The sequence below is a fragment of the Bacillus rossius genome, chromosome 1 (genome assembly GCF_032445375.1).
Source record: "Bacillus rossius redtenbacheri isolate Brsri chromosome 1, Brsri_v3, whole genome shotgun sequence".
In the NCBI taxonomy this organism is placed as follows: Eukaryota; Metazoa; Arthropoda; class Insecta; order Phasmatodea; family Bacillidae; genus Bacillus; species Bacillus rossius.
Window position 1 is genome coordinate 198,687,234 of NC_086330.1, and position 17,405 is coordinate 198,704,638.

General features: G+C 35.8%; 1 protein-coding gene across 7 annotated transcripts in view; it reads right to left on the minus strand.

Annotated features, from left to right (window-relative positions):
• LOC134527226 (ecotropic viral integration site 5 ortholog) overlaps positions 1 to 17,405 on the minus strand; it is a 950,124-nt gene that overhangs the window by 351,720 nt on the left and 580,999 nt on the right. For all 7 annotated transcript variants that reach the window (XM_063359715.1, XM_063359712.1, XM_063359717.1 and 4 more), the window contains exon 4: positions 14,573 to 14,670. In XM_063359715.1, the coding sequence (XP_063215785.1) occupies positions 14,573 to 14,670 (98 nt within the window). The remainder of the gene's footprint in view (positions 1 to 14,572; positions 14,671 to 17,405) is intronic.

A 17,405-nucleotide genomic window follows, 5' to 3' on the forward strand; every position in this document is an offset into this window, starting at 1 on the left:
TGCCGTATTAATTTGATATGTGTTTTAAATAATTCTAGGGTTTGTTTGTGAATGTTGATTACATATTCTAGTTCTAAACATACCTGTTTATTTACATACTGATAGCAGAACGAGTACCTACTATGAATGTGGAAGACGATGCATTTAATGATGTTGATGTATAAATCACTGTCAGAAATATGTAATCTATATTCATGACGACTAAAATCAATTAAAAACAATAAGAAAATATAATGGCACATACTGATATTATTATTATCATCTCTATCAAAGATTTATGACAGCATCGGTAGCTCGATTGATAGAGCATTTATTTGCTGAGCTGGTTGAGATGGTTCAAATCTCGACACTATCAAAAAAAATTAAAATAAATATTAGTGAATAATACACAGTTTTAAGAAACAGATAAAAAATTCTTTTTTGTATCCAATTATTAAAATATGTTTAAATAATAGCTCAGTAAAATGGTCTGTTTAGCTTTGTGACAAATGTTGTACTTATAACAAGAATAAATTATACTATACCAAGTAACTTGAACTAGAAAAATTAATTATAATATATAAGGAAATGAATGTTATATATTACTGATAAATAAACGAACACTCCATACGGACTAACTACATGCCTGTTTGCCTAAATAAAAAAATTAGATGGTTTTCTTCCACTTTAGATTTAAGTTTATAATGGCATGTGCATTTGCATGAAAACAATTGTCGAGAGTTGAGTGGGAGATAATAAATTACCTATTTTAAATAAGGGGGAAAAACTGTCTATTTTAGCTGTTACAGAGGTGATACATCGGAGGAAAGGTTTTTGAAAATTCATATTTTTCTATAACTCCCTTAATAAAACCAGTATTGCATCTGTGTGATGTTAGATTTCGTAAGAGTAATACCAAATAAATTTTCATAATCTATATTTCTAATATTAATTGCAAGAGGTGGAAAACAGCTATTAAAAGACAAAAGAATTCATAACGTATTTACTATTAAATTTCTGTCAAGTTATTGTAAATCTTCAAACAATATATAAAAAGTTATTCTGAAATAATTTCTGTTAAGACGAAACATTACTGCAAGAATAACGAAGTGGGGCTGGAACAGAAAATATATGCCTAATATTCACTGCAAGAGGTGGAAATAAGAGTTTAAGAAATTAAACTTTTGTTGAAAATAATTTATTTTATACGTCCAGTCTTCACTGCAAGAGGTGGATATAAGTGTTAAAAACACAAAATTAACTCATTATAGTCAAATACATTACATTTTATTGCAAAAACACTGAACACTGTCCTAAATATTTGTTTGAAAGCAATTTTAATGTTAAGGACAATTACTGCTAAACATTCAAATAATAAAAAGGGTTTTAAAAGATTCTAGATTTCTTACTATGTACACGTAGCTTACAATATCAGATTCGTTCAAACTTAATGTTAACTTTCTAAGCATAAAATTTTTCTACCTTAATTTTAATATTTCATTTTACTGTGTATTTAAATCTGATATTTTATCAATCTAATATATGCGGTATCTTATCTCAAAACATCGGATTCTAAGATTTCAGTTCTCTGTGAGATAAGTAGCAGAATTTTTGACAAACGAGTCCAGTTGGCAAGATTCGTGTATGCTCGTGTGTTTTCGGCTGTCTTAAGATATTTCTTCGTCAAGCAGGAAGTATGTGAAACAAGCGTTTGCTTCAGCATGCAGTCTTCATGAAGCTCATCTTATTCAGGGACTATGAAACACGGAGGTGGAAATCACCATCTTGAGAAACAAGACTGTCTTTGCCAAGATGGTCTCAAAACATTGCTCAAGGGACGACTATAAATACCAGCCTAAGCTACGGTTATTGTCTAAAAATGTAATGTAAATGTATCCCCCAGATAATGTTTACTACTACATATGTATGGTTATTTAATGGTTACGTAAATAACTGCCATTTTCTTTATGAATAAACGAAGTCAGAAATTAAAGACGCCAGGTATTCGTAACTGACTCTAGGGTAAAACATGGCACGGAAATATATATATAGTTTTAAATGTGTTTTTAAACAAGTCTTTTAATCGCTTCGTGAAATAAGTTTTGTATTAACATTAACCTTTTGCAATTTTCCCGTATCATTGAATCTAAAAAAAAAAATCATACTAAGCATTGTACACATAAAATTGATTTATTCAGTATGTCTGCAGCATTGAGAATACAAGTTTAGATCTTCACGAATATATCTTTTATACATTAGGAAGCAGATAAATTTAAATCGTTTTTTAATACAATACTAACATAAATAAGTTTTGCAAATTATTTAGCAGTCTGACGACCATGTACAACGATTTTTATAAAAGAGGTTACCATGCATTAACAATCAATATCAAGTTGTAGTTGTTTGACGCTTCAACAATGCAGAATGTAATGTTCATCTGAAATTATATGAATACTTTCAAATTGTATGAAGCGTTTAGATTATAAATATATAAGGCAAAAATGCATTAGCACCTTCAGAAACGATTGGTACCTAAATTAAATAATTATACATCTTCAAAATTGATTTAATTATTCTCTGCAATCCATAACTAGTAATAAAATATATCAAATAAAAATAGTTTTATTGCATTATTTCATTGTATTAAAATTTAGCACAGGTTATCTTTCGCTTCTGAATTCATATGGCATGCTAAAAGTAATAAAAAAGTGAATTAATAGACAATGCAGTGTCTTAGAGGCATATCCCATTCGAGGTTTTTGCCTATTTTCCAGTTAAATTAAAAAAAAATCATGGTTACAATGAAAAAACTAATGGAAACAAACAAATGATATAAATATGCTGAGGCAAAAATACCTTTTTATGTAATATTAAAAACACCTTTTTTAATATAATGTATCTAATTATTAAAACACATTATTATCATAGAATTGTTGATAATGCTAAATTGGCAAATGTAATTAAGTGCGCCTTAAAATGTATACACATGTACACATATTTATGTACATTCATCCTTTTATATACAATTTCATAAACACAGGAACAATTCACAGAATAGCCTACTATTCGATTGAATAATCAAAAAGACACACTAAATGTAATTTTTTATATAATAGTAAGTCCTACGATAAAATATTTCTAAATTTAGCTGCTGTAAATTGAGCAAACATGAATAGAAAATTAAGGATTTTTATGAATTTGGCATGCTGTGTAGAAATTCATTAATTAAATTCAAATTATACTTAGTTATTTCGGTTGGAAATTGTTAATGCCCGACACGTATGCAACTGATTCACAACATTTACAAATAACCAACATTGTGTGTGACTCCTATGGAAAGCATAGGCTACGTCTGTAATGAATTGTGAGACAAAAAAATGTTGCAAATTTATTTTAGGTCGTTACACCTTAAACACGCCTACATTTAAGTTACATATGTTATTGTTTCGCAGTAATCTGGACACACCCCGAACACCTATAAGCTAATAACACATTTTTCACTCAATAACCTCGAAAACTACATTATTGTGTGAAAATGGAAAACGCTGATGCAGTAAATGAAAAACTGGCAAAGGCTTCAGTATACTCACATACTTAATTCCGTCCCACTCTTAGATTGCAGTACACGACTTACATGGAGCGCGCTGTTGCCAAATCTCTCAACACATTACGAATTTCAGGAGATATTATTTTTCATTGGAATTCTGACTAAACAAGAATCATTTTAAGAATCCATATCGTTATTTATAACATTTTACATTATCACACCTACACATTTGTAATAATTGCCAGTTTTGGGTAGAGCCTACATTTAAAAAAAAGCTACCTACTTATTGCAGCCGTTCCCCTGGAGCGGCTTTCGGAAATTTTTTTAATCGTTTTATGATCCCAAAAATAACATAACCATCATCAAGTAAAAATGTGTATACATGTATATATACACATATATATACACAAACACAAACGATAACTACCGTATATTTGCACAAATTACTTCCTAACATATATAAAATATAGTAGGGTAGACCGGGGGAAATCGGGTCAATTTTTTTAAATTCCTGAATAAGTATAAAACCAATATTAATTTACCATAAAATAATCTACAGTAATATCAGTCATACATTTATGTACATATTTACATACAAACCTTAGCCAATCTTCCTTACGAATTGACATTAAACTTGATAAAAGGAAAATGAAATGTTTTGACCCGATTTGGACAGAAGTGGGGTAAATCGGATCACAAGTGGGGCAAATCGGATCAACAGATTTTCTTTACTGTTTTGACAGACACATTCCGCATACAAACTGTTTACACTGAAAAGCATTGACACAGCGCTCATGGTACCACATTTTGCAAGACTGGCACTGAATCCAGTCTCCAGCAGTGCAGCTTCTGATCTCTTAGTATGCAATTTTGCACATGTTGCAGAGAACATCTTCCTCATCATCCTGGCCTTCTTCCAAAATTTCCAACTCGGATGTGTTTTTAGTTTTTGTTTGCTTCTTCGTCTTCAGAGGTTCAATTTTTCTTTGCTTTGAACTTAATTTAACACCTGCTTCTTGCTTTTCAATTTCCTGGATTTCAACAATGTGCGATTCTCTTTTGACAGTAGCCTTAGAGAAGCAACAGTTTTTCGTTCACCTATTCTCTTTGGTGTTAATTTTTCCGGTGTTGGTAACAGGCATCTCACTTCTTATGTGGTGCTCCTTCCACTTACATCTTTGGCAGTGAACTCGTAATTATATATTTACATGGATAATATTTTCAGTATTTTAACATGTCCTCAAACTTTAATATTATTAGAAGTACTTACAAATTTTAACTAAACTTGAAGTCATATGCCTAAATTCATTTTTTCCACTTATTTAGAATAGGTCTTAACTTAAAAATTGAGAAAGAAGAATAAAGTGCTTCACAATATATAGCAAATATATGAAGCGACCTGATTTCCCCACTGTATGCAGTGACTCGTTTTACCCCAACGGCAGCGACCCGAGTTACCCCATTTCGCACTTTAAAAAAAAGAAAAATATTATAAATTCTGTCAAACATATAGAGCTTCAGTAATGCAGAAGAATGTTAATTGGGTACATATTTTCGTACTCCATTACTTAAACTACAATACTATTTCGAAATGCGAACGTAAAGGCTTATTTGAAACAAAATAAAACTTACATTGTTATGAATTTTCCACTGCAGGACTACACAGGTTCGGGTTCATGTCGCACAGACTACCAGAATGATGTTACAGAATATGTTCGCCTTGTAGTGGACGGTTGTATAGACAGATAGCAGCACTCTTTGGTAGGTTCCGTAGACTCCAGTTCATTCTTTCGCCACAAGACAGCAGATCTTGTTACGATGACCCGGTTTACCCTGTGACCCGATTTCCCCCGGTCTACCCTAATGGAAAATCTCGGTCGAGTTAGTTACGGGCAAAATTTGACTAACTGGTTAGAAATGGGGAATATTTTTTGAAAAAAAATCGCAGTTACTCCCATAATATAATATATAACGCATATGTTTTAACATAACACGTAGCAGTAATACCAAAAATATTTTTTTTTACTATATACATTTCTAATACAACCATAACTGCAAGGCGTGAAAAAGAATTAGGGTTATAGGAAAAAATATTCATAACTTCATTAGTAGATACGCAATGAAAACCAATAAAATTGTTTGCAAAAATTATAATTATTATCCAAAAATTTCGCTGAAACATTTTTTGATAAAATCAAATATTGCTAAAAGGGGTTGTAGCAAAAACAGGGGTATACTTTTTTTTAAAAATCTTAACTTTTTTATTGTTTAACTTTTAATTACTATTTATAACTTTCGTCTGAAATAATTATTTATGAAATCAATTATCCCCCAAAATTTCAAACAAAAACGGGGTTAAGGAGAAAAAAAGTAACTATTATTAGGCAACGATTAAAAATTCAAGTTGTATACAAATTTAGAAATATCATCTAAAAACATTTGTATAGTACCAGGCGTATTCGTTGGTCATTGCAAAGGAAATTGTGAGTGCCAATAGACGAATAGAGAAAACGTTTATGAAAGGTGATAGTCAATAATAATTAGTTCAGGAGGCTAGCGCTCTGGCCTTTACACAAATTTAAAAAAAGTGATGTGATTTGATTTTCAATAATTTGCAGGGTCTATATATAAAAAATGACACTGAATACACGGTGCTGAAGTTAGCTCTATCCGCTGGCTCTATCCAGTCGCCTGGGTGCGTCATTACCAATGACTATGGTAGCTACATGTGAAATATTTGCCCCATCTACAATTGCATTGCATCGCACCAGCAAAAATCACTATTGTATAGCAGTTCAATTATTTTAACTACACTAATACATTTGACATATTAAACCGCAAGCTATAAACCACTGACCACTACACCTGTAAACTCGTTTAACACTGCCGTGGGGAAGGAAGAAAGCCAGCCGGTCTAGCGGCAGGTAGAGAGGATACTCAGAGACGGGACAGGTACCTGGCAACACCGGGCCAAGTCCGCGTGCTCTTTCCGAGAAGAGGGAAAAGACGAGCGAGACAACGCGGCACCACTAGTGTTGCGGGTTGCATTCAATATATTTTGGAATTCCAGGGGTTACATTTCTTTCGTAGAGGCTCACAGCTTTCATATAGTGAAAGTCACATTTTTGTTATTTCAGATGAAAGTATATTGAGATTAGTATTTCGTAATGGTATTTTTATATATTTTAAACAAATATTTTTGGATCTAGAAACAACTTAAATTTTCTCATTTTCTGGCTCAAGTACACGAATAAATTATTTTTTTAAAAAAATTTAAAATACATCACTCAATGGTATGCATAATGAACTCGCAAATTACCAAAATTTCATAAATTACATTGAACGGCTACTGAAATAATCTCTACAAGAAATGCCATATTTTTTAACTTTGAGTGCCAGTTATGAGAAAACATGAGTTATAGCGCAAATCGGTTTTGCACAGAATCTTGTATGTATAAGGCCAACATAAAAACAAAATAAAAAGCTATAAATAAATTTGGGCCTAACAGCCTTAACTTCTCTCTTCACAGTGATTGTTGGTTCTTTCTTATTTTTAGGTACGACGAGCGGTATAGTGCGGGCAATTAACACTTCGAAGAACGAGCGCAAGAGGTTAAAAGAAGCACAACGACACAATGCCAGAATGGAAGCGATTGCCATGGGTAAAAAAATGGCGCAGGACTCTACTTGCAACCTCACAAATTAGAACGAGGCATGAGAAAGAAACGAATGAAAAAAGCCTAAGTTCTTTGCCGAAACATCCGCTCACCAATATATATTTAATCAAGAATGCCCGAAAATTGAAGATACCAAATTTTCGAGGCGTGTTTATGCGAGACACTTTACCCAGCAAGCCCAAGACACGTGAATGTGCCATTATTAATTTAGATGGGTCGTCAGGTCATGGCACGCACTGGGTGGCATACATTAAGTACGGAAAAATTACCGACGAGTACTACGATGAACGCCAGAACTTAGGCAGTACCTGGGCAGGACCACCACTCTGTTCTACAATTACGAAACCGAACAGACACCTAACCAAACAAACTGCGGACACTTGTGCCTTCACTTTTTAACTAAAAAAATATGTAGCTAACCAAAAATTTGCTACTTTAAGGCTGTGCAGTGTTGATAATTTAATAGTCATGTCGATAACACTTACCTTGACAGGTCACGCATCAGAGCTGCAGCCGGTTGGTTCATTTCCCGCCCCTGGATTTAGTCAGTGAATGGTGTATCGGACGCGTAGATTTTCCAAACGTATAATTCCATACCGAATATCGACGAAGAACATTGCAATATCTGCTTTCTGAAAAATTATGGGAGCGCGCATGAAATACCTGTTGGATCTTACGAAATTGACGACATTGCAAATTACAGCAGATAAATGTTACCATATGATGTATACTTTCAACTGCGTGGAAATCCAAACACTCAAAAAAGTATTCTAACAGCCAGTGAAAATGTCGACTTTACGAAACCAGGGACCATAGGTACGATGCTCGGATTCGAACCAAATGTGTATGATAAAGGAAGAATGTACGAATCTATGCGTGCAGTAAACATTTTGCCTGTGAATGTCATAAGAATAAACTGTAATTTGGCAAGTAGAACGTATCTCAACGGGAGACTAAGCAACTGGCTCCACAAGATTTCACCAATGGTCCCGCCGCCAGGATATAAACTGGTCGAAGTACCGCAGAGCATCATTTACGTTCCAGTCGTCGTGAAGTGCGCACACGAAGTCGTCGTCAGAATCGTTGATGAGCGAGGACGCTTGGTGAATTATCAAGACGAAGAAATTACATTACGTCTGCACTTAAAGCGATGGGCATAAAGTTAGTGACACCGAACAGTTATAAAATAAATCGCATTGGTGTGAATAAGATTAGTTCTCTATCAGACATCGGTGCATTAACACCTGACAGTATAAAGTATCTTCTTAGTATTAGACAAGTGCCGAATAAATATGGAAGACGAAATCCTCAATGTGGACAATCCGGTCATTTTTGGTGACAGCATTACGAAAATGGAATTGCACGAGAACCAGCCTTTCCTGCTCGGACCGTACGCACTAACTTCAGAAATACGCATTGCTGTACATCACCAAGATATCTGTACTTTACCTTCGCAGTCATTTCTACGTATAAGAAGCATGCTGACAAAAGCGGATTGTACGCATCCGACAACGACGTCAATATCCTGCAATGGTATTCTTCACCTAATCGAGCGCATTACATAATGTATAACATTTTATGTACTCAATGGCGTCGTGGTAGACCAGACGAGATATGTAGGTATAAAACATTATCTTTCACTCACACCAAATGAACTGTCTGCTGCAAAGAACGCCGATTCGGCTATCGAGGATGAATATAAGCTTCCGGTTTATGCCAAAGGAGAGTTCGAAGTTTGTGTTCCTCTGTCCACGCTTCTTGGATTCGCTGAGGACTACAAGCATATAATCATTAATTCGAAACAAGAGCTCGTACTGCTTCTAGCCAACACGCACTTGTCACCGCTGCAGAAAACCCTCAAGATGTCTCGCTAACACTACAGTCTATCGAGTGGATGCTGCCCCACATCCAAGTGAGCACGGTTGAACGTGTCAAGATGTTGAAGAACATAGAAAATGGCAAGAACTTTGATGTGCTATTCCGGTCCTGGAGCCTAGAAACTTATCCTGGCTTGCCTCATAACCAGTGTATCAATAGGATAGTAAAGTCCAGCTTCGCTACGGAAAAACCACCGGGCTTCAGACCGGAAGACAGCTCAATGCAGGAGTGAGTCGCTCCGTATTCGATAACTGTCAAATACGCAATGCAAAAATATTTTTAAATAGCGAAGGCTACCCGTATGTTGATATGAACATGGACTTTGAAAACGGAGATTTCTTCTCGCTTATCAAATGTATGCCAAGTTTCAGCAAGCATACTATAGGCGCAGACAGTCACCGATACTGAGTCCCGACAGTTTCAAGAACAAGGCTCCATTAATGGTGTTTGACGTTTCCAAACAGGATGATCGAATAAATTCAAACATCATCGAATGTAGGATCGAGATATCGACTAGCGGAAATATTCCACCAAACACCTATGCTTTTTGTCTGATACTTCACTATCGGCTTGCATCGTACAATTGTCGGGACAAATTTATGAAAATTCTGACATAAATACTGATTCGTTTTGCAATATTAATATAGTTACATCCGAGAATTGCTAGCGACAAGATGTACTGCAACCTGCAAGGTTTCCAGAGCCAAAATGGATTCGTAATCAAGGAAATTAGCATCACCTCCGGAGACAAGACACTAACCCGCACCTTCCGACCTCCGTATCCCTGAAAATTATTTGAATAAAAAAGTAAACGTACGAATGAATGGCTAAAAATTCCACACCACCAAGTTAAAAACACCATTGAAGATTTATTATTTCAAAAAGAAATAATTTACGTTGCTGGACCTGAGCAGAAGAAATGGCTGAGCAAGTTGATGCGCCAGTTGAAATCGTTGACCTACAGACCGACTATGGCTGTCCTTCCCTGCACCAGCTTAGTGCAATGTATGACGTGCAGCCACGTGACAAGTTTGAACGAGTATGTGCCTGTACAAACTCGCAGATAATGCAAAATGGCACACACAGTGTTAGTAGGAGCCTGAAAATAAAAATGGCATGCATCCGTTCGTGGCTTCAGTTATCGTTCGACCTGCAAGAATATGTTTACGTTTCATCCTGCTAACGTGTACTTGAGCGTAAGACCTAGCTTCAGCAGTGTCGAGTACAGCTACTGGGATACCGGGTATCTACGTACATATACAGAAATCTGTGAGGGAAGCGCTCAGCACTGGCGATTTTCGCACTTTTCTGTGTCCTACGAACCGACTCAGCAGCTACTAGATTGTTTCGAACCTGGAAACTGTGCCATCTATCATATGAGACCGCACACAATCCTTCCTGCTAGCATCGCAGAGGTAGTCGCCTCGTCTGCATGTGCAACACCAAACATGGGCGTGTTACAACCTGTTGCGACCAGTGATGCTTCTATGCAGACGCCCAAACGACGTGTGTCTCGTCGTCAAAGTTCAGCCAGTGAGTCTGCTCCAACTAACACTGCAGTAAAGCCCAGGCGCAGACGTGGTCACGGACGTTATCGGCCATGTCTCACCGGAGTTGTCGTCGGTGCAGAAGATGACCAGTTGGAACCGGAGTCAATCAACCAGTTAGAACTGGAGTCGAAGAACCAGTTGGAACCCGAGTCGACGAGCTAGTTCGTGCAGCATTAAAGACTTTGCTTGCGAAAATACTTAATTCCTTAACCTAATATCCATTTGTGTAATTTTTCTAAATAAACGTGTAAAACTTGAACTTGTGTGTTTTTATTTCTATAATTTTATGGTACCTAATAAAATATTAATTTTAATTACAGTCAATATTTTGACTAATGCAGTATACCATTAGGCCTCGAGTATATAAGCGAGGTTCAGACGACTGGACCCTCAGTTCACCACTGGCCACGGTACAGTACGAACCGGCTTTCTACAGTAAGTTTCGCGAGATTTAGTTACTGTTCCAATGCCTACCTGGCTGGATGATCTACCATCAATATCGGGGACCCCGGTGACACCGAAGTCAACAACAGCGACGACAGCGACAGCGGAGAGCTCAATGGCAGCGGTGTCGACAGCCGCGGAGATCCTGACTGCAGATATAACAGCACAATCTGCGATACCTGTATCGGCTGAAGTTTCGACATAAACATTGCAGACTTCAATGAATGAGGAACGTTCATCGCGGCAGTGTAAATACTGTGGTGCATCATTCACTAGCACTTAAATGCTCGCAGACATGAAAAGAGTGGTTGTTCAAATATTACTCAAAGAATACGTACTGTTTCAGTGCAACAAGTGCAATAAACTAATTTCACTTATCGATGGCTTACGTCTTCAATACAAAAAATGCTTCATGAAAGTTAAGTGTAAGCATAATGAACATAGTTGTTTTGACTCATGTATTGTACCAGCCAATGGGAGTATATAACTGAAGCCCAGACGGTAAGAACTTCAGTCCGTCTCTGGTTGCGGTGTTGTGCGGATTGGATAGTTAGACATATATAACATAATAGACCAGTGTCTAACTATTCCTGAGAACTCTATGGCATCATTACCACTATTAACGTCAACCTGGATGGACCGACGATCGACGATCAACAATCAACAGTGCAGAGATCGATGACAACGACGTCAACAGTTACACCTACTCTCCCAGCACAGCAGGTGATTTCGACCGTGCAACATCTTCCGAAGGGCAGACCTTGAAGACTTCCGAAGTTAACATTTCAGCGGTGTTACAATGGTTGTCAACAGCGCCAGTGACATCGATAAAGGAAGCACCATATGACGGTGCTCCATCACCCACTTGTGCATACTGTGACATCAAAAACTTGAAATTACATGATTATGTAATACACAAATGTAATAATAACTCTGAATGCATTAAATATCAATGCAACAGGTGTTGTAGCCAGTATATACACTATGGAATATTGAAAAGGCACATGGTTTTGCAAAGGAAAGGTTGAACATTCATCAGATTCAAGCTGTATCATTTGTGGCCAAACATTAGCAAATATTCGAAGTACAAAACGACATGAAATATACCACTGTCCGTTTAATGATATCGATAACTCTTCTCTATGTAAAAAATGTGGTGTACCAATGAGTCTACCTGAGAAACTGAAAAGTAATTTAAAGATATGTAAAGGACTCGTTTTTAATTCGTGGGTAGCAGATGCAGAAATCGAGAAATGCTCGGACGACTTTAGTAATTTCCTTGTATTTTTTTGTACTTGTAGTAGTGTAGAACTTATGTAAAAAAATTATGTTTTTAAAAGAACTTGTGGTGTTTTATTTCTCGAACCTGTCACTTTTGTGGTATTTTTAATTAAATTACTTTATTTTGTGCATTGCCCAAGCTTCGATTGAATCAGTAAATTAATGAGTGATTATTTCGATATATATAAGAAAGTTTTCCAAATTTATAGGTAAATAAATACAAATGTCCAATATTGTGGTCATAACCGCTTACTGGAGGCTGGTAGTAGAGTATTTTAAGCCTCTTTAATAATTTTAAAAATGATTTATTGAAATTATTATATTTTACATAAAAATAATTTTTTTGAATCGTACAGGGATCGAACCGAGGATTGAAACTGATCGAATCAATCTATAAATTTGTTGCACTTTTTTTTTCGTGAACTTTGGAATTTTTAGCTAAGTAATTACACAATTCCAAGATGGCGCCCAAATTTCAAGATGGCGGGTGCCTCATTAATAATAAATTATTACTGCACTATAGCAGGTAAGAATTAAACTATCATGTCATCAGCACACTCTAGCAGACGAAAACATGATGGCAGACATGACATCAGACTAGCTGGTGGTATATTTACCTTTGAATTAGTGGTAGGAGGTTAGTATGCCGGCGGCTACCGTGGAGGAAGAATCTGTCGAAGAATTTTAAAATTTTTGTTCTTACCAGGTTAGAACCGAGGACTTCAAGGCATAAGTGCATTTTATAAATATTATTTTATTAAAATTTGATAACTAGATTTAAATTTTAATTTTTAATTTTTTTCCAAATTTTTAGCAAAAAAATTATGGTTTTTCAAGATGGTAGCCATAACGAAAAGATAAAACAATCTAGAATCCAATATGGCGGACATAATGTAAAGTGCAACGATTATGTCATAGTCATCCATGATGGCTGGCATAACGAAACATGCAAAATTTCTAGAATTAAGATGTTGGGCATAACGAAATGTGCAACTGTGTTTTTTAAAGATTTTTTACTAAAATTAAATTATTTTTTTTAAAAATTTTTGTAATTTTTTTCATTAAAATCGAAAAATAAATTAAGATTTCCAAGATAGCGGACATGACATACTATCTGATAATATACATACCTTGACATAAGTGGTGGGAGGTAAGTCTGCTGGTGGCCTCCATAGGGGAAGGTTTGGTCGCCATATTTTTTTAAGACCTCGCCAGGTTCATATCCATGACTCCAAGCTCCATGGCATAAGTGTAAATTTAAAAAAAATAATAATTTTTTATAAATTTAAAAATTTTTCCCGATTTTATAACATAAATTTACGGATTTTCGAAATGGCGACAGTAACGAAAATTTCAACGTTTTATAAATATTTTAGTTAATATTTGATTATTTAATTTTTAAATACATTTTAAATATTTTTTTAAATAAAATCGGATGAGAAATAAAGATTTCAAGATGGCGACCGTAATGGAAATTGCAACAGCGACATCATAATTCAAAATGGCGGAAAACAAAATTGCGGAATGTTCGAGAAAACAGAATGGCGACGATGTCATACAAGATGGCCGCCAAGGTAAGTCATCCAAGATGGCCACCATGACGTCAAAATCCTAGATTGCGGTCGGCTCCTCGGCTCCTCATCCTGAACCCTGGCGCAGGACATACTATTCTTCACTACTTACTACAATGTTACATTAAAAAAAACTGACTAGAAACAGCTCACCACGCCTGTACCAAACTGTAGCAATAAATAAAAACACTGTAGATATGTCCTGGTGCCCTTAGCAGCTGATCAGAGGGCCAACAAACAGCGTGCAGCAGCCATCTCCCATGCAAAGCAAACAACACTAAGTCCGTGTCTCAATTGAAAGGGCACTCTATCTGCTCTAGCCCTGTATCGTTAAGAAACAAGCAGAGCATGTGAAGATTATGCAAATTATTTTTGATAAAAATTATAATATTTGCTACGTCAACTAAAATAAAAGATACTTCTATGTCTAGCTAGACGTTTTTTTTGCAGCACCTGCAATTCAAAATTGTATACGAATTAACATAATCATAGCTACATAGACCACTGTGAGCCGTTGTAAGCAGCATTGCTGGCGTGAGAGCGAGGCAAATTAGACACGGAATGGATGTTAAAGGCAAGGTTAGTAGAAAACACAGAACACACAACCTGTTAGTGAGCAGTGTGTAGCGGAGGCGTCTGGCTCACCTGAAGTGAGCGATATCTGCGAGGTGTCCGAGCTCTTGCGAGAGTGGCCGCTGTTGCCGGACAGCGAGTTGAGGGACTTGGCGTCGGCCTCGATCAGCCTGCAACCAGCGTCACAGACGCTCAAGTGGCGCTGGACTCGCGCTCCTGGTAACAGCGGCCACCATAGGCCACACTCCCGGTGTGTTATGTCCGTGATGAGCTCACTCTTCACGAGATGTTAACACTAAATAGAACAGGCCTAAGACGTCCTTCAATATAAAAATGAAGAGTTCCCTTTCAACATGAATACCATTAACATTATAATGTAAAAATATTGCAGAATTCATCGTACTGTTATTGTTATGTTGTTAGCCTACAAATATTCCAAGCCATGTTAAATAAAATAATTTCGTGATGAAATTTTTTATCTTAAATATATATGTTGAATCAGCTCAATAAGGTTAAGGTTTGTTTGTATGAAATATTTACAGACTGACCGCAGTCGTTAAACAAAAACAAATAAACAACAGATACTTAGTTTTATAATATGTGTTATAAAATGTTTCATGTTAATAATTTAGTAGTGCTATCGACGTATAATTTCTAACGTGTGTAGGTACTAAGTACAAATTGCCTGGGGCAGTCGTGTTGGTTATGTAATTTCCCCCTTATTGCTGTTGAGGGTTTTATCTACCACGGTAGCTTTCTTGCACTCTATATTTCATTTAGATTTTTCTCAATATATATTTGCTTAATATTATCTGAATGTGACAAAAAAATGTGAGCGAGTCTTTCAGTACTCGCCAGTGATGTGTAACATTTAACATCGGTAGCGAGCAAATTAATTTGTTCTCGTGTTGCAAATATACTTACAATACGAAACTCGGACCCGAAATTTAACTTAGAATTCTTTCAAATAATGCCCAGCGACAAAGCAAATTGGGTTTTAAACAACATTTCTTGACGAGAATCACACGTTGTGCCCGCACCCGCCGCTAAAATGTGATGCCGGAGCAGCTACGCCGACTACAGAATCATCATACCTTTTGCAGAGCGAAATTTAAACTGTATCATGAAATGGCTAAATAAAAGGGAAAAAAGATTTGAAACAATACTAAACCACCGCTTTGGAGGTGATTTTTGTCAATAAATTTTATTAAAATACTACCCATCTTCTCAAAATTTATTAAAGAGTTAATATTATAAAGTTTCCCTTCGTATGTGAACATACGTTCGTGCCATCCGCCACAAATGGCAGCAACGCAGTAGTTACACATTTCCGTTCTTTGACTTCCATCTCATTCATTAAAGTACTCCCACCAAATGCCGTAAACCAAGAGCTAAGATGTTACACATCAAAAATTTGACATCAGGAGTTTCAACATGGCTGGGTCAGCAGGAAGGGAGAGAGAGAGCCTTCCACCGGCAAGTAAACTTAATCCCACTAGAAACATTATTCAAAGATATTACAATTTGTTATCCCCCCCCCCCCACACACACACGTTATGGAAATGTTACATAACCAAACATTTTGTACAAAAAAAATAAATATAGTTTAAAACACTAAAGAAACATGCTTTTAAAGATTATCAAACTAAAAAGTAAAAAATAATTTTAAAATTAAATTTATGACAATAGTATATAAGCAATACTAGTATAAATGAGAAAAAAGCTTGAGGCGCTTTGTGCCATATTTTTTGAATATTAAGCGCCCCATGCTTTTTTCTCATTTATACTAGTATTGCTTATATACTATTGTCATAAATTTAATTTTAAAATTATTTTTTACTTTTTAGTTTGATAATCTTTAAAAGCATGTTTCTTTAGTTTTTTAAACTATATTTATTTTTAACTTTTTAGTTTGATATTCTTTAATAGCATGTTTTTTAGTTTTTTAAACTATATTTATGTATAATTATCATAGGGAAATGAGTTACCGACACTACCTATTACCATCTGAGATAACTATTTGGAGTTGCAACGTCACAAAGAAATGGTAAAGTCTCTACGAATCATTTGCAGTTAGATGTATGGATATAATATTAGAAATTACCGGGGGAAAAAAAAACATATTTTTTTTCGGCGTGGCCGAGAGTAGAACCCACGATCCCTGAATCCGAAATCTGACGTCACAGAAGTCGCGCGCCTTAGACCGCTCGGCTAACAAACGTAATGAAATGGGTGGGACATTTTACAGTGATGAGTCACTCTTAGTCGAAAGAGTTACAGACGGACAGACAGAGTTACAGACGGACAGACAAACATACAGGTGAAGCTAATATAAAGCATGTAAGATAATCTTTAAAAGCATGTTTCTTTAGTTTTTTAAACTATATTTATTTTTAACTTTTTAGTTTGATATTCTTTAAAAGCATGTTTTTTTAGTTTTTTAAACTATATTTATGTATAATTATCATAGGGAAATGAGTTACCGACACTACCTATTACCATCTGAGATAACTATTTGGAGTTGCAACGTCACAAAGAAATGGTAAAGTCTCTACGAATCATTTGCAGTTAGATGTATGGATATAATATTAGAAATTACCGGGGGGAAAAAAAACATTTTTTTTTCGGCGTGGCCGGGAGTAGAACCCACGATCGCTGAATCCGAAAGCTGACGTCACAGAAGTCGCGCGCCTTAGACCGCTCGGCTAACGAACGTAATGAAATGGGTGGGACATTTTATAGTGATGAGTCACTCACTCTTAGTCGAAAGAGTTACAGACGGACAGACAGAGTTACAGACGGACAGACAAACATACAGGTGAAGCTAATATAAAGCATGTAAAATGGGAGTGTGTACTTAGTAAACACGTTAGAAATGATACTTCTAAAGCACTACTAAAATATT